Source organism: Choloepus didactylus, chromosome 6, assembly GCF_015220235.1.
Source record: "Choloepus didactylus isolate mChoDid1 chromosome 6, mChoDid1.pri, whole genome shotgun sequence".
Taxonomy (NCBI): Eukaryota; Metazoa; Chordata; class Mammalia; order Pilosa; family Megalonychidae; genus Choloepus; species Choloepus didactylus.
Window position 1 is genome coordinate 32,474,358 of NC_051312.1, and position 25,524 is coordinate 32,499,881.

The 25,524-nt window shown below is 38.0% G+C and overlaps 2 protein-coding genes across 3 annotated transcripts in view; one reads left to right on the forward strand and one right to left on the reverse strand.

The window, feature by feature from the left end:
- C6H11orf49 (chromosome 6 C11orf49 homolog) overlaps nt 1-25,524 on the reverse strand; it is a 320,660-nt gene that overhangs the window by 161,781 nt on the left and 133,355 nt on the right. The gene's annotated exons all lie outside the window — the stretch shown is intronic.
- On the forward strand, nt 21,637-22,891 carry LOC119536054 (POU domain, class 5, transcription factor 1-like). Its single transcript, XM_037838574.1, is given in 1 exon segment — nt 21,637-22,891. A coding segment is annotated over 1 exon segment (1,086 nt). The 3' UTR covers nt 22,723-22,891.

Below are 25,524 nucleotides of genomic sequence, written 5' to 3' on the forward strand. Positions count from 1 at the left end.
TGTCATTCGCTCTCTTCTTTTCTTCTGAATCTCCTAATAGAGATTCCATTGTAGCCTCTGAATGTCTCTTTCCTGTGCTGCCATAGTTTTTAATCTCTTGATCTTTGCATTGCATTTAGTATTATCTTCCAAATTACTAATTCTCTATTTTATTGTTTCTGGTCTAGAGTTCATTCTATCTATTGTTTTTTTTGTTTTGTTTTTAATTTCAGTTTTTTATTTCCAGAATTTTTCATTGGTCCTTTAAAAAAATCTACATGGTTCTTGTTTCATTTGGCCTGTTTTTCATTTCTCAGTCTTTTGTTTTCTTTTTTAATAATGATCATTCCTTCTTTATTTTCCTGAGGATCCTAAATTTCATTTCAAAGTCAATTTAAAATAGTTCAATTAGTTTTATTTTCTCAGCAGTAAACTTATGTTTCAATTGTTGGGTTTGTTGGGTGTCTTTTTTAGCATTCATTTTCTTCATATATTTTGGAATTTCCGTGTGCAGCCTCATTGTAAGTAGGAGGTTTCCACTCTCTCCTGAGGACAGACCCTAGTCCAGAACCAGATCTTGCATTGGATGACTATGGCTCCATCCTTGATGATATTTGGGATATTAGAGACTGATATTGAACCTCTGAGTAGCTTGGACTACTAAATTCTGGCTACAAAGCCATCTGCTTCCTCCTATTTCCCCAGATATGCAGTTTTATATAAATCATTTCCCAGGCAGCAGACATAACTTGAATCTCCTTTAGAGAAGTGGGGAGTGAAGGAGGCTGGCTCCATGTCCTGCCCTGTGTGTGACACTTTCAGTCTCACAATTCTGTGAAAAATGAGCTCTCAATTACCTATGCCTCTTCTGAACCCAGAGCTCAGGAGCCTGTGGTTTTAGTTACATTTACTATATTGTGTTTCTGTTTAGTTCCTAGTTGTTTCAGTTTGCTAAAGTTGCCAAAATGCAATAGATCAGAAATGGATTAGCTTTTACAATGGGGGTTTATTAGTTCACAAATTTACAGTTCTAAGGCCAGGAAAATGTCCAAATTAAGGCATTAAGAGGTAGATACCTTCTCTGAGGAAAGGCCGATGGCATCCAGGATTCCTCTGTCACATGGGAAGGCATATGGCCATGTCTGCTGGCCCTTCTCTCCCACCTTCTGGTTTCAAAATGGCTTTTCCCAAAATGTCTCCAAAATGTCTCTCTTGGGTTCTCTCTTGTTTCTCCCAGGGCCTTTCTGTCCAATCATCTCTCTTAGCTTCTCTTGGCTCCTGTGGATTCTCTTTGCTTCTCCTAAGAGGAAACTCTAGATTTCATCTCTTAGCTTAGAATTTCCAAATGTTTTTCTGTCTCTATCTCCAAGCATCTGGGTCTGTGTTAGCTCTGGACTCTCTTTCTCTCCCTGAGCTCTCTTAAGGACTCCAGTAAACTAATTAAGACTCACTTTGAATGGGCAGAGGTCACATCTCCATGGATGTAATCTAATCAAAAGGTCCCACCCACAATTGAGTGGGTCACATCTCTATGGAAACAACCTAATCAAAAGATCCCACCTATAACATGTCTGCCCCCCACAAGATTGGATTAAAAGAACATGGCTTTTATGGGGTACATAAAGATTCAAACCAGCACACTGGTCCATGATGAATTTATGTTGATTTTACACATGGCTATGTCCTTTAAATTTTCTCTTTCTATTTTATGTGTCATTACCATGAGTAATGGAATGGAATGGATTACTGTGTGTTTGGAATGGATAGGAGCCCTAAATCATAAACATGGCAAGCCATCATGACCAGGAATCCCAAACAAACTTTGTATTTACCCAGTATAAAAATACACATTTATCCTAAGCTTTCATTGTGTTTAACTGAACTAAAAGTTCTTCAACAAATATCAATCTGGTTAAATGATCAGGTTTCTCCACTGTAAAGTTATTATTTTACCCTTTGTAAGAAATAAGTACCTTGTGGGGAGATACTTTGAGATTGCATAACTATAGTGTTACTATTCAAACATTCATTCACTAATTTTAGCATCTAATGATAATTCTTGCCAGAATCAATAACAATTATGACGGTTTTGCCTAATGGTGGTGATTTTCTTCCTAATTACCTGATTCCATCTATATTTATTAGTTGACTTTCTACAATAAGGAAGAGCCTTCCCTTTATCTATCTATCTATCTATCTATCTATCTATCTATCTATCTATCTATCTGTGTGTTTATTTATATCAGTGTGGACTCATAGATTCCTACTTTATTCAACAGATTATAATCCTTTCCTATCATTATTTATTTTGATGCTTAAATTATCCCAGATTTGACCATGGAAGCCACTTCAAGCTGAATTCTATGTCTTTTTGACCTGTCTATATGATTCTTTGATCACTTCCTTATTTTCTGATAGAATAAGATGTTTTGGGCTCATCTTGTTCTTGCCGTAACCCACCCTGGAATCAACCATTTCTCCAAGGAGCCCTCGTTGCTTTTAGCAGAGAAAGGCATTCAGAAACCAAGATCTACATAGGTGCTGAGCATGCTTATTGCTCCAAGTATGTCACTGCTTCTGGTCTCTCTCAGAAGATGGGAAACAGATGAAGGTTGATATATACACTCATTCAACATATGTGCATATATATAGAGATATATAGATATACCTACACTGATACACATGTATTTGTATATATACACAGACACACACATACACAAAATACACATCTATATACATTTCTATATATCTAGTTATCTACCTATATTAAAACCCATTAAGTTCACACTGATACCTCCAATTCCAATTCAACACTGCCAGGTACATTCTATCCTTTCCCCTTTCAATATCTGAAACTTTCTTTTCTCACAGTGAGAAACCTGGCTCCCATTAGCCATAATATGTTGACCTATTTGTACAATCCTAAAAGGTACAAAAATTGCTAACCCATGCGTCTGTGAAAAAGAAGCCTACTAATTAGAGTTCAGTGCTTGTTAAAGTGCTTTTTGTTTTTAACCTGAGGGCATATGGTCCAAATACTGTGTTAAAAGTTACTTTGGTTAATTCTCCCCATCCCCCTTTACTATTTATTATTTGATTTATTCATTTAAAATACTATTTGGTCCATTTGTTTCTATTTGTATTAAACTTTAGCCTAACCCCCATCCCATCCTTGCTGATTTTGTATTTTTCATTAGTTGAGTATGTGACGCATTAACATAGTTCAAAAAGTTAGATCTGAACAAAAAAGTATTTTCATACAAGTGTCCCTTCATCCCCACTTCTGTCTTCTCACTCCATTTCCATCAGCATTCTGATCTCTGGTTTATTCTTCCCATGTACACTTTTTTTTCTTCAAATGAGCAGATACAGGTATATATTTTTATTTCCCCTTCTTTCCTACACAAAAGGTAACATAATATATTCTTTTTCCCAATTCATAGAGATCTGATGATTTCTTTTTAAGCTGTTATGACTAAGAACTTCAGGAAATCTCTCTATGGAGCCTCTGGCCACAGAGAAACAGAGATATCAAAACTAAAATTTCTTTGAAAATTATATGGTTTATATCTTAGATATAAATTAATTCATTAAATAAAATGGTCTGAGTACAAATGTCTCTTAAATGGATTTTGACAAGAAAATAAGACCATTAAATTCCATAATTTTCCTATAATTAGCTTAATATTTAATTAACTTGGGCAATTTTTTCCAGTAATATATCAAGATATGTAGGAGAAGCTGATTTTATAATTATTTTATAATCAGACATTTGTAAGCATGTTAAGCTAGTGTAAATTTTTGATACAATTTCATTTTCTCTTCTAGTAATGAAGGCTGTTTAAACAGAAAAAAATCATACAGAATTCTATTAAACGGCATCTCTTTTCTCCTGAATACTTAAATATGTAAATTTTAAGAATTTTCTTTTGATGTTAATTCTATAGACGCACTTTAATTTTGGATATTAAATAGCAAAATGCTGAATTGAGTTAACTTACTTTGGTGAACTGGTAAGTAGCTTAAGAACTACTATGGAAAGAATTCAATAGAAATGTAATCAAAGTACATCTAAGAAATAGGCATTCACATTCATATATAAAGTAATAAAGATAAGGTTAATACCAAATTAAAATATCCCAGCTAATTTTCAATGCACAAAGCGGCAAAAGTTTCCCAAAACCTTCACTGATCTGACATTCCCATCTCCTTCAAGTACTCCTTACTCTTACTCAAACAGAAAATGACCATGAGCTTTGACCTACACAGTGTGATTGGACTGTAGCAATTCAGGGTCTTCTTTGGCCATTCTCTTATCTAACCCTTTTGTGTTTTCAAAACCAGTCCAGTTCATTAGTGCGAACTGCCTTCCCTTAGTATTGGGATTGTCTTCTGCTGAGTTTTATTTGCAAGGAACCCTAAACAGATCTACCAGAAAGAAATAAGTGTAATAAACAGTATGGAAAATAGAGATCTGCCACATGACAGGTGGGCCCTCACAATCCTCTTCATCTTCCCATTGCCACTGTTGGCTAAATTAGAAGCAGACAATCCAAGATCTATGGCTTTTAAATAATTCCAAATTTAGAAAAAACCCCAACAGGGACTAGTCAACCTTCAGTCACATTGAGGGACAGGTGAACCAATTTGTGAGAACTGAGCTCCACTGCGGTAAAAAGGATTCCTAATGACCACAACAGCAAAACAACAACATAAATCAGGGGCCTACTGGTTCAGTCTAATGTCTTAAGCATCAGCATTTCATACCAAGATTTTTTTTTTTTTCTGCCCGAGTAATCCTCAGAAGCAAAGCTGGTTTTTAGACTGTGACATTTTAACTGTATAATGAAGAGGTTATCATGAGATAACCTGACAGGCCTTGAGAGCTGTGTATAAGCACTGCTGAGTTTTCTTTCTTTCATCACTTTACCAAGTATCCTCTGTCACCAAACCTCACAGAGAAGCTTCTTAAAATACCAGTGCATCAGAGCATTTGTCCACCCAGAGCTGGTGCTAAGGGGACAGACAGGGTGATAGCCAAGCAAATTCTCTCCAAGAAGGCTAGGCACAGGACCCAGTTCTCTGGTTCTCTTTCTCTAAAAGTAAACTACTCTCCACGGATCTTTGTTTATAATTCATTTAGGCCCCCTGACAGAGTTAAAAAATATTTCAATCTCAAAACTATTCTTCAAAACTATTGCTGAGGGCCTGGCATGTGATGGTACACTCCTAATTGCATACCCGCCACATCAGATCTTTACTCAGTGGAGAAGCAAGAGGATTCATTAACATGTGCTAATCCCTTGAAAATTTAAGTGTGAAAGCACATCCCTCTTATAAGGTTGGTTACTCCAGAACAGTATAAACAGGCAAACGCATCTGTCTCACAATTGGAAATCAACAGGGAGCACTGGGAGAAGGTTACTACATATGAACTCTTTATAGCATTGAAGATATTTAAATTATAAAAAGACAATGTTGCAGTTTAGAAAACGTTTTCATGTGCTAGATAAAAAGCAGGAAAGAAAATTGTGTACATTATAATTTTAACTACATTAAAGTAGATCTGCCTAAGGAAAACAAAAATTAAAGACATTAATTTTATTTATTAATTGTATTTGAGTTGCTGGCTTGTAATTGATTTCTTCCTGTCTTCTACATATTTTACATTATTAAGTTTTTTTCAATAAAACAGTTTTTTAAATGATAGTTACCATAAATCTTTAGTTTGTCTCATTCCTAAAAAATCCCTGAGCATTTTCCCCAAGGCCTCTAAGCACAGTTCTTGATAAAGGAGCTTTCAGGAGCTTGCCTCATTTCAGTTGAAATTCAAATAGGGTTTTCATGGTTTCTCTAGGGGAAACATCCCCTAGTCATACAGGCAAAGTTTTCAGACAGTGTGCACCTCTTTAGAAGGTTATAGGATTTCTATTACATCTCACCTTCTGTTACATGTTACATTTTACATTCTTACTTATATCTTCTCTAAACCTGTCATCTGTTATTTCTTCCTCTTCAGCTTTTTCTCTTTCAACCTCCATATTTCTTTTGTCAACTGGCTCACCCAATCTGTACTGTTTTCCTCTGCTACTGAAGCTGCCTATAGTGTTGCAGGTGAGATTCCCCTTGGTCATTTGTAGACAGATCATACTGTTCCTTCCCCACAATGTGGTTCCTCTCTACCTCCATATCTCAAAAAAGCTTTTGTCTGTTTTACTGCCAGATCACATTTCACATTCTCATCACTTTCTTGTCAGTTTTCTTCTTTAGCTTTTTCAACTCAATACTAATTTCTTTCCAGGTTTTTCCCATCCATTGCACATCTGTGCCTTGTATCATTTCCTCCCAGAGGCACTGAACGTTTTTTTAAGGTGAATTGAATTCTCTTTTCTGCCTGCAGATATAACTTTTAGGTCCTTTTATGTCATCCTTTTGTTCTCATTAGGTTCCAGAAATGTTTTCATTAGTTTCACCTGCATATTTCATTAAAAAGTTCTACACTTTTTTTTATGGGCCCCTACATATTACAAACCCCTTCCTCAGTATGACTTCATTCGGGAGCTAGAGATGTTAACTTCTTCAACACTCTTGGTTCAAAGTCAAGCAAGGAAATCTTAAACCATCATTCTTTGTTCTTATTCAAGATTATATGAGTTAGGTTCGAAAAAAGTTTCACACAAATGCTTTCGTTACAGTCAAGTCTTCTTGGACTTGATCATAATTCAAAATAATAAAATAAAGTGGTTTTGACACGCAGGATTTGTTCTTTTAGAGCCGCTCATATTAGATTTGCTGCTACTGATTCCTCTTCATGGTTATCATCTTAACATGTCTGGTGTTTTACTTTACTACCATCATTTCCAGAGTCAACTTCTTTTTGTTATTTTATTTTTTATCTCCAAAATCTCACTTTTAGAAAATAAATGTGGTTTCCTTCAATAACCACTTATACTTATCTTCTGAAGCTACTAGCAAATTCATGTATATTTTTTCAAGTATTCACTTTCACTTTAGTTAAAAGCTATTTTGTGTTGTTTTACTCTTCCAAGTTAAAATCCATTCTTTCCAATTTTTATATTAGCTGGGAATTCCTAAAATAAGATTGCTGAGATGACATGTTTTTAAGATAGTTGGAGAGCTAAGTTGTATGTTTGTCACATGTCTGAATTCTCTGTGTAGGGCATTACCTTTCAAAGCTGAAACATCATGACTATATTTGACTTATAAGATAAAGGACCAAATATTTGGCTGAGGGAGCAAGGTGGAAGAGATGGTGAAATATTGTCAAGGTGGAGAGATAAAAAGGATAATGACACAGATGCCCTGGGCTAGCACCTGGGCCACAACTCTTGGAAGATGTCATTGAGTTCCTAACCTAATTTCTCTGGCAGCAGATCTTTCCTTGTCCTAGAAAAAGCTTTTGGAGACAGAGAGGATTAAAAAAAATAATATTGTTAAGAAGTGAGGTTGCTGGGCTTGCACTTTACTAGCCGAAATCCCTTTATCTTTCTTGAGAGCCCCCCAGATCTCTTTTATTCTAGGTCAGTAATTTAACACTCTCAGCTTGCAATTCAAAGACTGTAATGACCTTGCTGTGCTGAATTATTAGCCCAGGATATAGAAAAAGAGAAAGAGGGAGAGAAAGAAAACCCTAAAAACAACAGAGGCTTTTGATCAAAGCACCGAACTGCAGCTTGCTGTAACTCAAGCTGCCTATTCTTACATGGCAGGAATTAAGGACTCCCCCTGCCAGGCAGGACCCTATTAAAAGACAATAGCTGTTTGAAAAGGGTAAGTAAGTTGATATGGATATAATAGACCACATATGGGGGCCCCTTTCTACTCTGAAATAAAGCTGCTTCTTAGAGTTGTGAGCTGGGAAATCCAGTATTCAGTAAGAAGGTATAATAGAAGAGAGTGGGTAGCCATGCAGAAATGTAGGTGCTCCAGGAAAAAGGGAGAAGGACTTTGGGGAACCTGCAGAGATGAGCATCAATCACTAACATTAGAGGCTTTCAGAATGACCAGGTGCTCTTCAGTCCCCAAGAAATTGTAGGGCCAATGATGACAAATATTTGGCTGGAGCCCATATAGTGGTTAGTTTCTCTAATGGATTAACAACGACAACAAGAAAAAGCAAGCAAGAGTAGCATGCTCTTGCCAGGAATGATGCAGCTGGCAAAAAGCAATCCTCTTTGCCTTGTTTTAAGCAAACTTACATGTCAACATCCAAAAATGCTAATGAAAACCATGTAGTGCCACCAAACATCCTTGCTATTTCTAGGCTGGAATTAGGAAAAAAAAAAAAAAAAAAAGACCTGCAAAACAGAGATAGTGGACCCCTCCCTAAGAAGTTGCCTCTTGCCTGCAAACTACATCCATCCTCACACACAGAGAGCTAATCACAGGACACAGGACTTCTTACTCTATTAGTTAATCTGTGTTTGCTTATCAATCTCCCAAACACTCTGCTCAATAGTGGATGAGAATTTCCCAATCACTGTTTTAGCTAACTCTAAGATCTTGTTAGTATTCTACAAAACAATGATTTAAGAGTAATTCAAAGTACTTAAACACAGGTACCCCTGAAGATAAACACATTAACCTAGTTGGCTAATAAAGATATTTTTCTTCTCTCTAACTACCATTTGCAAATTGTCAAATGAATAGCTCTCCAGTTCCCACATGCTACAATGAACTGGATAGCTTGATGGAATTTACATCTAAAGAAAAACAGAGGATCTCCAACATTTGCTTGATCCATTGAGTAGTCAACAGGGCATATAACTGATCATTAGCAAATTAAAGTGTTGTGCTGATTAAAGAGAAAATCTGGATTCCTAAGAAAAAAATGAGTGGGGTTTTGCTTATACTGCTAGGCTTAAGACTCCAAAATAAATACATTGTTTTTATAAAGTTATTAGAGATAATTGTTTCCATAAAATGTTGCATTTCTAGACTACTGTCCAGTATGTAGACTCTGCTTTATTTCAAACAGAGTCATCATTTGGGAAACAGGGAAGACTGATGGAGAGGGAACACACCAAATTCCATGCTCACTCCCAATCCATGCCTTGGCATATGGTGTCCATATTTTCAGAAGTTCAAATTGGGATACATAGTCTAAAAAAGTTTTACTTGGTATGTGGGCCACTTCCAGGCATGAGAAACAGCCTAAGGATATATATACATATATATATACACATACACACACATAGCACACACACACACATATATATGTATTTGTATATGTATATTAAAGTTTATTGATTGGTTATGTATATTAGATTTTCTTTTTAAAATGTCATATTACTTATTTGATAAATTTTGAAAGATTTACAGCCTATGTAATCTGAAAAATAAATTTCATTATACAGAACAGCATTGAGGTATGATGCCATTTATATAAAACCACATACCTAAGGCCTAGTGACAGGAAGTAACTTCTTAGACCTTACATGCAAAGCACAAGCAAGCAACAAAAGAAAAAATAGATAAATGGAACCTTGTCAAGATTGAGTACTTCTGTGCTTCAAAGGACTTTGTCAAAAGGTTGAAAAGGCAGCCAACTCAAAGGGAGAAAATATTTGGTAACTACACATCTGATAAGGGTTTGATATCCAGTATATATAAAGAGATCCTATAACTCAACAATAAAAAGACAAACAACACAATTATAAAATGGGCAAAACATATGACAAGACATTTCTCTGAAGAGGAAATACAAATGGCTAAAAAAACACATGAAAAAATGTTCATCTTCATTAGCTATTAGGGAGATGCAGATTAAGACCACAATGAGAATGGCTGCCATTAAACAAACAAGAAACTACAAATGCTAGAGAGGATATGGAGAAATTGGAACTCTTATTCATTGCTGGTGGGACTGTATAATGGTACAGCTACTCTGGAGGACAGTCTGGCGGTTCCTTAGAAAACTAGATATCGAGTTACCCTATGACCCAGCAATTTCACTTCTTGGTAAAAACCCAGAAGATCTGAAAGTAGTGACACAAACAAATATTTGCACACCGATGTTCATAGTGGCATTATTCACAATTGCCAAGAGATGGAAACAATCCAGATGTTCTTCAGCAGATGAGTGGGTAAACAAAATGTGGTATATACACACGATGGAATACTACCGGCAGTAAGAAGGAACGATGTAATGAAACATATGACAACATGGATGCACCTGGAAGACATAATGCTGAGTGAAATAAGCCAGACACAAAAAGAGAGATACAGTATGTTACTACTAATGTGAACTCTGTGAAAAATGTAAAATAAGTGTTTGATATTGTAGAATGTAGGGACCTAGAGGTAGACAAAAGCTAGTGAAGGGGGAACAATAATCTAATAAGAACAGATAAGATATTGAGGGTAATCTTAATGGTATGGGAATGCTCAGGAATGACTATGGTTTGTTAATTTTCTTGGGATATGGTAGGAACATGTTGAAAGCAATACAGTTATTTTAGGTTATTTTTTTTTCTTATTCCTTTTTTTTGTTTTGTTTTAATTTTTTTTTAATTTTTTGATAACGTTTGAAAAAAAAAATTGGTTGAATTAAAAAAAAAAAAAGACAAACAACCCAATTATAAAATGGGCAAAAGACATGAATAGATATTTCTCCAAAGAGGAAATACAAAAGGCTAAAAAGCACACAAAAAGATGTTCCTATTCAGTAGCTATTAGGAAAATGCAAATCAAAACCATAATGAGATATGATCTTACACCTATCAGAATGGCTGCAATTAAACAACCAGGAAGCTACAAGTGTTGGAGAGGACGTGCAGAAATAGGAACACTTATTCACTGCTGGTAGGAATGCAAAATGGTACAGCCACTGTGGAACAGTTTGGCTATTCCTCAGAAAACTAAATATTGAGTTGCCCTACAACCTGCCAATTCTGCTACTTGATATATACCCATTAGATCTGAAAATAGGAAAACAGACATTTGAACACCAGTGTCCACAGCAGCATTATTCACAATTGACAAAAGCTGGAAAGAATCCAATTGTCCATCAGCTGACAAATGGATAAACAAAATGTGGTATGTACTATAAGGCGGAAGCTGACCTCATTAATTTGAGACTTTTTTTTCCTAATTTCTTGCTATGATTTTTGCTTTAAGTACTGCTTTAGCTCGCTTCACAATTTTTGATATATTGTTTCTTTCATTTTCATTCAGTTCAAAATTCTAATTTCCCTTTTGATTTCTTCTTTGGCCTATAGATCATATAGAAGTACAGTTGTGCCCCTGCATCAGCTGATTCAGTATTGTCGATTCAGTTACTCAAGGTTAACCACAGGAAAAAAAAAAGAAAAGAAAGAAAATTGGAAAATTTGGAAAATTCCAGAAAATAAAAAAATAAACAGTTCATAAATTTCAAACCACCCACCAAACAAGCACAGGCTATACCATGGTGAAGTTTGCCAGCCCCATATGTGATTCATCTAACTTTCACTCCCATATGAAACTTTCCTCCAGTCTGCCTCTAGTGTTCTCACTGGTCTCATTCACTGTAGTGTTATCACAGTGCCTTTATTTAAGAAACCCCTGATATACCATAATAATGGCCCCAAAGTGCAAGAGTAGTGGTGCTGGTAGTGCTTCCAAACCTAAGAGAAGCCATGAAGGGCTTCCCATTAGCAAAAAAATATAAATTCTTGATATGATTGAAAAAGAAAGAAAATTGTATGCAGAGATTGCCAAGTGGTATGGCAAGAATGACTCTTTGATTGGTGAAGTGATAAAACATAAAGATGAAATTCATGCTAGTTTTCTATTGTACCTCAAACTGCAAAAGTAACTGCCACAGTGAGTGACAGGGTGTTGGTGTTTGCTTATATATCCATGGCTTCAGCTATCCAGGGTAGGTCTTGGAACATTTCCCCCATGGATAAGAGGACCCTACTGTATGTTGTTTAATTTCCAAATATTTGGGGATTTTCCAGATATATTTCTGTTATTCATTTCTACTTTAATTCCATTGTGGTCAGAGTGCACTTGAAAAGAAGGCACATTCTGCTATTGTTGGGTGAAGCATTCTCTAATTGCCAATTGGGTTGAGTTGCTAGTGTTGTTCAAGTCTTCCATGTCATTACTGCTTTTTCTCTTTGTTTCATCAATTATTGAGAGAGGGGTGTTGAAGTCTTAACTATAATTGTGATTTGTCTATTTCTCCTTGTAGTTATGTGAGTTTTTGCTTCATGTATTTTTCCATTTTTATAGAAATATTTTATAGAAATACACTTCCAACTGGAAAATATGTACCAAACATTGATGATAGGGGGTGGAATTACAAAGGATTATCAGTTTCTATGTTATGTATTTCCATAATGCTTGAATTTCATGTGATTTTGTAAACAGAAAAAAAGAGACAAAATTTCTGGAATCCAAATTTACTTCTCTAACTCAGCTGACCCTGTCTTACTTTACATCCTTAAACTGCAGTAGACTCATATTTGGTCTCCCTACCTCTAGTGCTACCTCTTCAAGGATATAAACAGAGTGTTCTCTCTAATAGAAAAGTATAAAAAGTTCTTTGTACTGTTCTTACAACTTTTCAGTATGTTTGAGACAGTTTAAAATAAAAAGTTTAATAAACAACAACAGAAAACAAGAGCAAAAAGAAAATGAGGGGTTAAAAATAACATCAGTATTTTAAAGGATAGAAAGCAAACTGACACTTAGCAGGCCTGGGAAAGCTGAATCCTAAGCTGGGAGTGGAGAATGCCAAGAAGAAACCTAATGTGCATAGCACAAACCCCAAAAGAGGTTTGGTAGCAACACATTATTTCTAGAAGTAGAGGTGAAGTAGGGTGGGGAGTGGGGTTAAAATTGGAGATTTGGTTGAAAGATCCTAAGATCCCCTTCCAACTTCACCTATCCAGGTTTCTGCCCTTTCTATACTCAAGCAAAATAATAAAAATCACATATTATTTATTTCTAGAAAGAACAGAAAAGAAGGAGAGGAGTAAAAAAAACAAATAACACAAGAAAATTTCTCTGAACTGAAAGACATGAGTTCCCAGATTGGAAGGATCCTTAAGTCTACTACAATGAATGAATATATATGCATACCAAGGCAAATCATTGTAAAACTTCAGAACACTGGAAATAAGAAGATCCTGAAAGCTTCCAGAGGGGAAATCAGAAGTGTCATACAAAGGATGTAGAATCAGAATCGTATAAGACTTACCAGTGGTCAGTCTGAAACTTAGATGACAATGAAATGTTGCCTTTTAAAAATTAAGAGAAAATCATTTCCACCCTAAAATTCTATGGCCAAAGTTATCAATTAAGTGTGAAGGCATAACAGAGAAATTTTCAGATTTTCTAAATACTCTATGTCCATTATACCTTTTCTCAGAAAGCTCCCACCAAATGTTTCACCAAAATTAAGGAATAGGCCAAGTGTTCTGGTTATCTTTTTTTTTTTAAGCAGTTTTACTGAAATATATTCACATATCACACAATCCATCCAAAGTGTACAATCAGTGGTCCACAGTATCATCAGATAGTTGTGCATTCATCACCACAATCAATTTTACAACATTTCCGTTACTCAAAAAAATAAAACAAAACAAAAAAAAAACAAAAAATAGAACACAAAAAACACAACATACATCCCATACCCCTTATCCCCTCCTATTATTGACCCTTAGGTATTGGTATGGTACATTTGTTACTGTTGATGAAAGAATATTAAAATATTGCTGTTAACTATAGTCCATAGTTTGCAATAGGTGCATTTCCTCCCATATTCCACTCCATTATGGTCTGGTTATCTTTTGTTTTTTTAATTCAGTTTTATTGAGATATATTCACATACCATTCAATCATCCATGGTGTACAATCAACTGTTCACAGTACCATCATATACTTGTGCATTCATCACCCCAATCTATTTTTGAACATTTTTCTTGTACCAGAAAGAATCAGAATAAGAATAAAAAATGAAAATAAAAAAGAACACCCAAATCATCCCCCCCATTCCATCCTATTTTTCATTTAGTTTTTGTCCCCATTTTTCTAGTCACCCATCCATACACTAGATAAAGGGAGTGTGATCCACAAGGTTTTCACAATCACACTGTCACCCCTTGTAATCTACATTGTTATACAATCGTCTTCAAGAGTCAAGGCTATTGGGTTAGAGTTTGGTAGTTTCAGGTATTTACTTCTAGCTATTCCAATACATTAAAACCTAAAAAGTGTTATCTATATAGTGTGTAAGAATGTCCACCAGAGTGACCTCTCGACTCCATTTGAAATTTCTCAGCCATTGAAGCTTTATTTTGTTTCATTTTGCATCCCTCTTTTGGTCAAGATGTTCTCAATCCCACGATGCTGGGTCCAGATTCATCCCCGGGAGTCATATCCTGCGTTGCCAGGGAGATTTACAACAATGGGAGTCAGGTCTCACATAGGGCTGGGGGGAAGGGGGGGACAGTGAGATCACCTGCCAAGGTGGCTTAGAAAGAGAGAGGCCACATCTGAGCAGCAAAGAGGCACTCGGGGGAGACTCTTAGGCACAATTATAAGCAGGTTTAGCCTCTCCTTTGCAGTAACAAGCTCCATAGGGGCAAGCCCCAAGACAGAGGGCTCAGCATATCAAGCTGTCAGTCCCCAGTGTTTGTGAGAGCATCAGCAACAATCCAGGTAAGGAAGTCCAACATGTTCTGGTTATCTTTTGCTGCAAAACAAACTATCCCAAAACTTAGCAGTTTAAAACAGCAACCATTTTTTTATATCTTATGGATTCCATGGATCAGGAACTTGGACAGGGCTCAGTAGGACAATTCTTCTGCTTCTTATGGAATTGGTTTCACTCACTTATGGTTCTCAGCTGGTCACTTTGTTCACTTATCTGGGGGTTTGACAGAGATGGCTTGAAGGTTGGGCTCAGTTGGGTCTGTTAACAGAACACCTACATGTGGCCTCTCCAACAGCAGTCTCAGGGTAGTCAAGTTTTCTTACAGGGTAGGTGGCTTTCCCCAGAGCAACTATCCCATGAGCACCAGGTAGAAACTGCATGCCCTTTCCTGACCTGACCTCAAAAGTCATGCTGTACCACTTATACTGCATTTTATTGGTTACAGTCAAATCATAAGGCTAGCCCAGATTCAGGGGATGGGAAGAAGAATTAGATTCCACATTTTACTGCAGTGCGACAAGATTACTTTGTGGAAAAGTACATGGAATAAGAAGTATTGTTGCAGCCATCTTTGGAAAATGTAATCTGCGACAGTAGCCCTCTGGCCACAACAATTCACATCCCTCCCAAATGCAAAATATACTCTGTCCCCCAACATCCCCAAAGTCTAATTCCATTTACAGCATCAACTCAAACTTCAGGATCTTGTCATATAAATTCATATAAATCAGGTCCAGTTGCAGGTGAAGTTCCTCAAGTGCAATTTCACGGGTACAGTTCCTCAAGTATGGTGTCTCTTATTCAGAATATCTGCAAACTAAAGAGACAAATTATGTGCTCCCACAAAACCAATATGTACGATGGTGATATAGGGATGGGATAACTGCAACAGATACTTTTATTCAAAAAGTGGGAGAATGGAAGGCATATACTAATCACTGGTTCACTGCAGTTCTGAAATTCATCCAGGCACAAGTCATTATTTCCTTGGTTTGGGCCAAGCACTGCTCCCTGGTAATGATTTTCCATGGCTCATGACTGTGTACTCTGGGCTTTTGGTTCCACTGTCTGAATCATATTTTCATTTCTATAAAAAAAAAATAGACTTAGTTTGTAGCTGATTAGCTTCCTCAACCATCTTCCTGCCCACAGAAGTCTGGGGATCCAAAGTCTGCTTCTGATCTTGTATTGTCTCTGTCCCTTTTAGTCCAAGCTGGTGATACTTCCATGATTATAATTCTTTTTTTAAAAATGCCAAGGTTTTTGTATGAACTGTACTGGGGTTTGTGCCATTAGACAACAGCTACACCCACAAATCTCTTTGGGACAAGCCCTTCTCTATCTTCGGCTCCCTATAAGGCTGCTGTGGAACAGTACCCTTAGGATCCTTAGAAGGCCTTGTGTTTGTCCAAAAGGATCTATGAGGCACCAACTTTAAATCTTTCTGAGGCCTTAACAAAGGGTTCATCTTGTCCTTGAACCCACATTTTCCTGACAGCACTCTGGATTTGATCTTTGTCCTGAGTAACTTTTCTACTTTGAGTACCTTTTGTTAGTAGGAAAGACTGTCCTGAACCCTCTACATTTCCTCTAAATTCTACTTGAAAACAGAATGGTTCATTCTTTAAGTCATTTTTTTCTTCTCTCACATTTTATTCTAGGCAGCTAGAAGAAGACAGGAAGCCTGGAAACCTCCATAGTTACACCATTGAGTTTATTAGGTACATCTCTTATTTTTTACATTACCACAAGTGATGGTATTACTAAATTTTCTGACACCACATAACAAGGGTCATCTTATCTCCAGCTTACAATAACATTTTTCTCACTTTTTTTTCAAGCCTTAACCAACAGTCTCCTTGAGGCCCATCAGACTTCCACTATCAATTTCCTCAAGGTCCTTCCAGCTTCTTACTGCTGCCTGGTCCCAAAGCCAATGACACAGGTTTTAGATTTTTGCTACCATAGCACCTCACTCTCTGAAACAAATTTTGTTCCAGTCATCTGTTGCTTCAAAGCAAACCACATCAAACTTAGTGACATAAAAAACAACAATTTTATTATGCTCATTGAGTCTGTGCTTCAGGAATTAGTACAGACTATAGCAGAAATGGCTTCTCTCTTTTCCACAATGTTTGTGACCTCAGCTGGGAAGACCTGAATGGCTGAGAGTGACTCAAATGGTTGGGAGATGGAATCATCTAGAAACTTCTTCACTCACACATCTGGTACCTATGTTGGGATGACTTGATGACCAAGCTTATGGCTGTACTTCTCACAGTATGGCAACTGAGTAGTGAGAGGTAGTGTCCTGAAAGGGTAAGCCTGGAAAGCGAGAATTCCCAGAGAAAGGCATAAGCTACATGGTCTTTTGTTACCTAGACTTGATAGCTATATTGTGTCACTTCTATTATACTCATAATTAAGGGGAGGGGACATAGACCGCACCTCTTAAAGGCAGGAGTGTCAAAGGATGTAGGGCCATGTTTTAAAATCACCACACCAAAAAAAGAGGAAGAAAGAAGATATGAAATCCCAAAAGTGATGGTGAAATTCCAGAGATCTCTGGACAACGGCTCTATAGTAGGCATAGTGAAAAATAATCTAGATAAATGGTAGTAATGGTAGCACAATATTGTAAGTATAATAAATGCCACTTAAAAATGATTAAAATGGCAAATTTTATGGTACATATTATGTTACCACAATAAAAAAATAAATTAAAAAATTATCTATATAAAGCAGGTCAGAAGCTTTGGGAGAGAATTTGTCAAGAAAATAAAACTGCGAAGGAATGGATATATACAAATGTTAATGTAGTTGCTTCATCAGAGTCCTTTTAGTTAAAAGCTGGTACACTAAAAAAGGGTAACCAAAGTTTGAAAAAAAGAATATTTACAAAGGTGTGGACAGGCTTAAGGGAAACCCAGATGAGAGGGTACAGTACCCCAGGGCCAGCAACAAAAGAAATAAGAATCCGTTATTACCCCTATCTAGGTCTGAAGAGTTGAGTGGAGAGAGTGGTTTCTTGAATCTGGAGAAAACAGGGACCACTCAACATGAGCTGTGACCTTCAGTAGAGGAAACAAAGCCAACCCTAATCCATAGCAAACTAGCAGGGGCAGAAATAAGGGAATACATATCCCAACTTCACTCTCTTCCTGCCTGCCAATCTCCTGCCAATGCCTTCCACTGGCTTTAATTCAAATGGAAGCCATAGGACAATGGAGCCTTTAGATTAAAGTCCATACAGATCAGCCATCCAGAATAGAAAAGGGCAGAGTGGATCTGGACAGGCAAATGGTAAATAAACAGCACAATAGTAAAGGGAGATTGATTCAATTTGGGTAGGGTTTGGAGATAAATTGGTTACAAAGTCATAGGGAAAAGAAAGTCAGTTATTAATCCTAGGAGGCAGAAAGTTGTACACGGCTCAGGTGTCAACAGTGCTTATGTAGTTATAAAATGTAAACACTAAATACTGGTATGACCAAAATCATGACATAAATATTTAAGGAGGTTGGGGGATAAATAAAAGCACATATGTATGGCAAGGTGTGTTAAAGGGAGCTAGAGTTTTTGGGAGCTCTGGCACAAAATGGCAGAGCAGGAAGTTTTACAAATCGCTACCTCTACTAGAAAAATGAAAGAACTGGAAAAGAGACTGGAATTTACTGGGTGGTAGCCTTGGAACCAGAATGGACATTTAAAACAACTATAGGAGTGCACTGCTAGTGAGAGGCTGCCAATAGTTCAGCTTTTGTTAAGTGAAAGCACGAAGCAGTGACCACCCATCCTTTTGCTAGCCCCCAAGGCAGCAGCTATGAAAATGGCTACAGCTGTGGCAATGTGGCCAGGATTCCATGAGTGACAGTCCAGGGCCAGGACTGACAGAAGTAATCTCTAAAAAGTTAGGGTTGAGGGTCGAGGTCAGTCTGGGGGATCTATGGGGCACCAGTGTGGAAGCTGGCTTCAGTTTTGGTCCTCTGGGCAGCAGTGCTTTCAGCCTCCCACCAGTATCTATCTGGATATGAAGAGTTAGTGGTTTTTCATTTGTTTGTTTTTTCCCTCCTTTTGTGTGTGGGCATTTCCCAATCTAGCAGATTCCTCAGGGCAGAGCATAGACTCTGGCCTTGGTTTTGCTTTCTTGAAGCAGTGGCTTCTGGTCTCACACCCACATCTACCAGGACTTAAAGACTCAGTGTACTTTCTCATTGGTTGTGTTTCTTCTTTCCCTTTCTTGTGCTGTTTGGTTTGGCAGATCTCTGAGGGCCCAGCACAGCCTTGGTTTCTCTCAGAGGCAGCATCTTCTGGCCTTTTGCCAGCATCTACAAGGATATAAAGAGTCAGTGCACTTCTTTCTTCTTTCTTTTTGGTTGGTTAGTGTTTTCCTTTCTCTGTTACATATTTTTGGGTCTTCTGGCTCCCTGAGGGATGGATGAGAAGAGACACAGGTCTGGGTTGTCTTTGAAAGCAGTGGCTTCTGGCTTCCTACTGAAAAACAGCAAGAGACTTAGAGAGGCAGTGCACTTTATTATTGTTTTTTCTTTTATTTCTTTTGTGTGTATGTGTGTGGGGGGGTATTTTGTCTGTTTGTTAGCATTTTTTCTTTTTGTCCCTCTTTTTCTGCTTTCTCTTTCTTTCCCTTTGTTTTTTTCTTCTTGTTTTTAGTCTGGTGGACTGAGGAGTAGAAGAAGTAGATTTCCAGGGTAACCACAACATAATATTCAGAATGTCCAGTTCTCAGCAAAAAAAAAAAAAAAAAAAAAAATTACATAACATACAAGGAGACAGGAAAATATGAAGCAATCACAGGAAAAAAAGAATTTGATAGAAAATATTCCAGAGGAAGCACAGTATTTATAATTACTAATCAAAGATCTTAGAACAACTTTCATAAATAAATAACAATGAACTAAAGGAAAACATACAGAAAAAACTAAAGGAAATCAGGAAAACTACATATGAACAAAATGAGAAGTTCAATAATGAGATAGAAATTATAAAGAAGAACCAAAAAGAAATGCTGGAGCTCAAAAATAAAATAACTGAAATGAAAAATTCATTGGGGGGGAGAATTCAAGAGCAACTTGGAGAATGCAGAACAAAGGATCAGCAAACTCAAAGATGAAGCAATTGAAATTGTCCAGATTGAGAAACAGAAAGAAAAAAGAATGGAAAAAAAAAAAAATGAACAGAGCCCAAGGAATCTGTGGGATCAAGCATACCAACATATGCATCATAGGATTCCTAGAAGGAGAAGGGAGAGACAAAGGGCCAGAAAAAAAAGTTGAAGACATAATGGCAGAAAACTCCCCAAATCTGTTGAAAGACATGAATATACAAATCCAAGATACTCAATGAATGCCAAGCAGGAAGAACCCAAACAGATCTACACTGAGCACATTATGATCAAACTGTTCAATGCCTAGGACAAAGACAGAATCTTAAAAACAGCAAGAGGGAAGTGATGTGTCACATATCAGGGATTGTTAATAAGATTAACACCTGAGTTCTCAACAGAAACCATGGAGGCCAGTAGGTAGGGGAGGAGATGTTTAAAGTGCAGAAAGAAAATAAACTGGTACCCAAGAATAATATACCAGCAAAGGTGTCTTTCAAAAATGAGGAAGAAATTAAGACATTTCTGAAAAAACAAAAACTAAGGGAATTCATTACCACTAGATCTGTCTTACAGGAAATACTAAAGAAGCGTCCTCCAGGAAAGGACATTAGACAGAATCTTGATGTTGGATGAAGAAATAAAGATCTCTGGTGTAAGGAACAATATGGGTACATATACATGCTGGTATTATTTCAATGGCATAAAAAACACAGGCACAAATCGTTGTTACTGGGCAAAAAATGCAAAAAGATGTTATTTGTGACATGAAAAACATAAAAGGGAAGGATGTAGGTACTGTGTGTGTGTAGACTACTGAAGTCAAGTTGGAATCAACACAACTAAATTGTAATAGATTTAGTATGCTAAGTACAATCTCCATGGTATTCATAAAGAAAATATCTAAAAAAATCTACACAAAAGAGGATAAATGATTCAAAATGGCTCATTATAAAAAATCATCTAAACAAAAAGGACGTAATTAATGGAGGAAAGAAGGAACAAAAAGCATAAGGCTTTCAAAATTCAATTAGCAAAACAGCAGAAATAAATCTTGCCTTATCAGTAATTGCTTAAATGTAAATGGATTGAAGTCTCCATCAAAAGGCAGAGATTGGCAGAATAGATAAAGAAACATGACTCAACTATATGCTGTTTACAAGAGACCCATCTTAGATACATTGATATAAATAGCGTGAAAATGAAAGGATGGGAAAAACATTTCATGCAAATAATAATAAAAGAGTGGGGGTGGATGTATTAATATCAGACAAAATAGAAAGTCAAAAACTCTTAGAAGAGACAAAGAAGGACATTATATATTTATGAAAGGGTGATTCAACAAGAATATTTAACAAGTTTAAACATATATGCACCTAACAACAGAGTGTCAAAATATATGAAACAAACATTGACAGAATTGAAAGGAGAAATAGACAGTTCTACAATAATAGTTGAAGATTTCAACACACCACTTTCAACCCTGGATAGAATATCTAAACAGAAGTCCAATAAGGAAATAGAGAACCTGAACAACACTGTAAACCAACCAGATCTAAGAAACACATATAGAACACTTCACTCAACAATAACAGAGTACACATTCTTTTCAAGTGTGCATGCTTCATTCTCCAGGATAGACAATATGTTAGGGTATAAGAAAAGTCTAAATACATTTTAAAATATTGAAATCATAAAAAGTAACTTCTCTGACCATAATGAAATGAAGCTGACATCAATAACAGAAGGAAAACTGGGAAATTAACAAAAATGTAAAAGTTAAACAGCTCACCATAAAATAACCAATGGGTTAAAGAAGAAATTACAGATTCCACCAGGCCCCCGGCTCGGGGCGCCTTCGTTCCCCATGGCGGGACACCTGGCTTCGGACTTCACCTTCTCGCCCCGTCCGGGCGGTGGAGGCGAAGGGCCAGGAGGGCCTGAGCCGGGCTGGATTGACCCCCGGTCCTGGGTGAACTTCCAAGGCCCTCCAAGTGGGCCAGGAGTCGGGCAGGGGGTTGCACCGGGCGCTGAGGTGTGGGGGATTCCCTCTTGCCCCCCGCCGTATGAGCTCTGCGGAGGGATGGCGTTCTGTGGGCCTCAGGTTGGAGCGGGGCTAGTGCCCCAAGGCTGCCTGGAGAACCCTCAGCCCGAGGGTGAGGTGGGGGCTGGGGTTGAGAGCAACTCCGAGGGGGCCTCCCCCGAGCCCCGCGCGGTCCCCCCTGGTGCTGTGAAGCTGGAAAACGAGAAGCTGGAGCAAAACCCCGAGGAGTCTCAAGACATCAAAGCGCTACAGAAAGAACTCGAACAATTTGCCAAACTCCTGAAGCAGAAGGGGATCACCCTGGGGTATACCCAGGATGATGTGGGGCTCACCCTGGGGGTTCTTTTTGGGAAGGTTTTTAGCCAGACGACCATCTGCCGTTTTGAGGCTCTGCAGCTGAGTTTCAAGAACATGTGCAAGCTGCGGCCCCTATTGCAGAAGTGGGTGGAGGAAGCTGACAACAATGAAAATCTTCAGGAGATATGCAAAACGGAGACCCTCCTGCAGCAGGCCAGAAAGAGAAAGCGGACAAGCATTGAGAACCGAGTGAGAGGCAACCTGGAGAACATGTTCCTGCAGTGACCGAAACCCACACTGCAGTAGATCAGCCACATCGCCCAGCAGCTCGGGCTGGAGAAGGATGTGGTCCGAGTGTGGTTCTGTAATAGGCGCCAGAAGGGCAAGCAATCCAGCAGTGACTATACACAACGGGAGGAATTTGAGGCTGCTGGGTCTCCTTTCCCAGGGGGACCAGTGTCCTTTCCTTTGCCACCAGGACCCCATTTTGGTACCCCAGGCTATGGGGGCCCTCACTTCACTACTCTGTACTCCTCTGTCCCTTTCCCTGAGGGTGAAGCCTTTCCCTCTGTCCAGGTCGCCAATCTGGGCTCTCCCATGCATTCAAATTGAGGTGCCTGACCTCACTCCTGACCAGGAGTGGGGGGCAGAGGAAAAGGGAAAAACTGGGGAAATGGGACCCTGGGGTTTATAACCAGGGCTTTTGGGATTAAGTCCTAAATTCACTAAGGAAAGAATTGGGAACACAAAGGGTGGGGGCAGGGAGATTTTGGGGAAACTGGTTGGAGGGAAGGTGAAGTTCAATGATGCTCTTGATTATCATGTACTCTCACATCACTCATCACTTTGTTCTTAAATAAAGAATCATGGGACACAGTAAAAAAAAAAAGAAGAAGAAGAATTACAATGGAAATTAGAAAATATTTAGAGAAAAATGAACATAAAGACACAATATACCAACTTATGGGATATAGTGAAGGCAGTGCTCAGAGGGAAATTCATATGCCTATATTAAAAAAGAAGAAAGATCTCAAATTAATAACCTAACTTTGCAATTTGAGGAATTAAAAAAACAAGAGCAAAGTAAACCCAAAGTTAGCAAACGAAAAGAAATAATTAAGATTAGAGCAGAGGGGTGGCGGGAGGAGTGGCAGTGGCCAGCAGCCCAGATTTGCAAAAGCTCTCCAGATGCCGCATCCCGCAGCACGCAGCATGCACCCACTCTACCGCCAAGATGCCTAAGAGGAAGATCAACCAGGTGGAAGGGGCAGAGAAGGAGGAACCCAAGAAGAGGTCGGCGAGGCTGTTAGCCAAACCTGCTCCTGTGAAAGTGGAAATGAAGCCAAAAAAGGCAGCAGGAAAGGATAAGCCTTCAGACAAAAAAGTGCAACCAAAATGGAAGAGAAGCAAAAAGAAAACAAGCTGAAGTGGCTAACCAAGAAACTAAAGAAGATATACCTGCAGAAAACGGAGAAACTAAAAATGAGGAGAGTCCAGGAGAGAAAGAAACCAAGTCTGATTAATATTATATACCATGTCTTATCAGTGGTCCCTGTTTCTCCCTTCTTGTACAATCCAGAGGAATATTTTTATTAACTAGTTGGTAAATGCAATTTTTTTTTAGTAGCTCTAAGAAGAAACATTTTTAAGAAGGAAATTGAAATCTTACTTCATCCCATTTTTTAAGTATAAATACTTTTTTTAAAGAGGCCAAATAATTTGCTGGTTGTTTATTTTTTGGTATAACCAGAAAATACTGGGATATTGAATTATAGGAAGCTTTGACTGTCTTGGATGTCAACAGTTTACATTACTTCTATTTCCATGTGTGTGTTTTTTTTTTTAATTAATGCAATTTTATTGAGATATATTCACATAACATACAATCATTCAAAGTGTACAATCAGTTGTTCACAGTATTGTCACATAGTTGTGCGTTCATCACCACAATCAATCTTTGAACATTTTCATTACTCCAAAAAATAAAATAAAAATCAAAATAAAAAAGAACACCCAAAACATCCCATTCCCCTCCCCCCATTGTTCATTTACTTTTTTTAATAGTTTTATTGAGATATCTCCACACACCCTATAGTCATCCAGTGTACAATCAATTATTAACAGCACCATCATACATTTGTACGTTCATCACCAGAATCAATTTTTGAACCTTTTCCTTATGCCAAAATAAAAATAAAAGCAAAAAAGAACATCTAAATTTTTCCATACCCTCTATCCCACCCTATTGTTCATCTAATTTTTGTCCCCATTTTTCCACTCATCTGTCCATACACTGGATAAAGGGAGTGCGAGCCACAAGGTTTTTGCAATCACACACTCACACTGTGCAAGCTACATAGTTATACAATCATCTTCAAGAATCACGATCACTGGGTTGCAGTTCGATAGCTTCAGGTATTTCCCTGCAGCCATTCCAACACACTAAAGACTAAAAGTTGATATCTATATAGCGCATAAGAATACCCTCCAGAGTGACCTCTTGACTCCATTTGAAATCTCTCAGCCACTGGAACCTTATTTTGTTTCATCGCTTCCTTCTTTTGGTTAAGAAGAGCCTCTCAATCCCACAGTGCTGGGTCCAGGTTCATCCCCAGGAGTTGTTTTGTGCATTGCCAGGGGGATTTACACCCCTGGGTGTCATGTGCCACGTAGCAGGGAGGGTAGTGAGTTCACCTGCCGAGTGGGCTTAGAGAGAGAGAGGGGGCCACATCTGAGCAACAAAGAGGCTCTCTGGGGGAGGACTCCTAGGGACAATTATAAGGCTTAGCTTCTCCTTTGCAGCAACTAGCCTCAAAAGGGAAAGCCCCAAGATCGAGTGTTCAGACCACTAAATTGCAGCCCTCAATGTCTGCAGGAAAATCAGCAATAACCCAGGTGGGGAAGTCCAACATTTCCTCATTTCACCTCAGTTCCTCAGGGGGCCCTGAAAATACACTTTTACTCTCTGCCCATATCACTCTAGGATGTATCGGGATTTCACCCCAGCCTGTATAAACTCACCAAATCCCACTTCCCTTTCACAGCTCCATGCACCTATGCTGTTCAAACAAACTGATCGTACAGGTTAAATTATCCACTATACTAAGAAAATACAGATCCTGCACCAAATAAACATCTCCTCATCTCCTCCCTTGGTCTTGCACAAAAGTTGTAGTTTTAAAACAGTCAGTATTGTCCTTTACCCTTGGGCCTGATTTGCCTTAGTCCTAATCAGATCTGCTTCGTTCATATCTCTAATTGAAGTCTGAACTCTTTTTCAGCTCTTTCAACAGTTGCCATATGAGGTAATACTAACATTCATAGCTGCCAAGCTCTAGCTCTAAGTGTCAGGTGTCACCCAGATACCCAAAGTTCCAGAGACCAATCAGGTTATACACAAGGGGCTCAGCACCT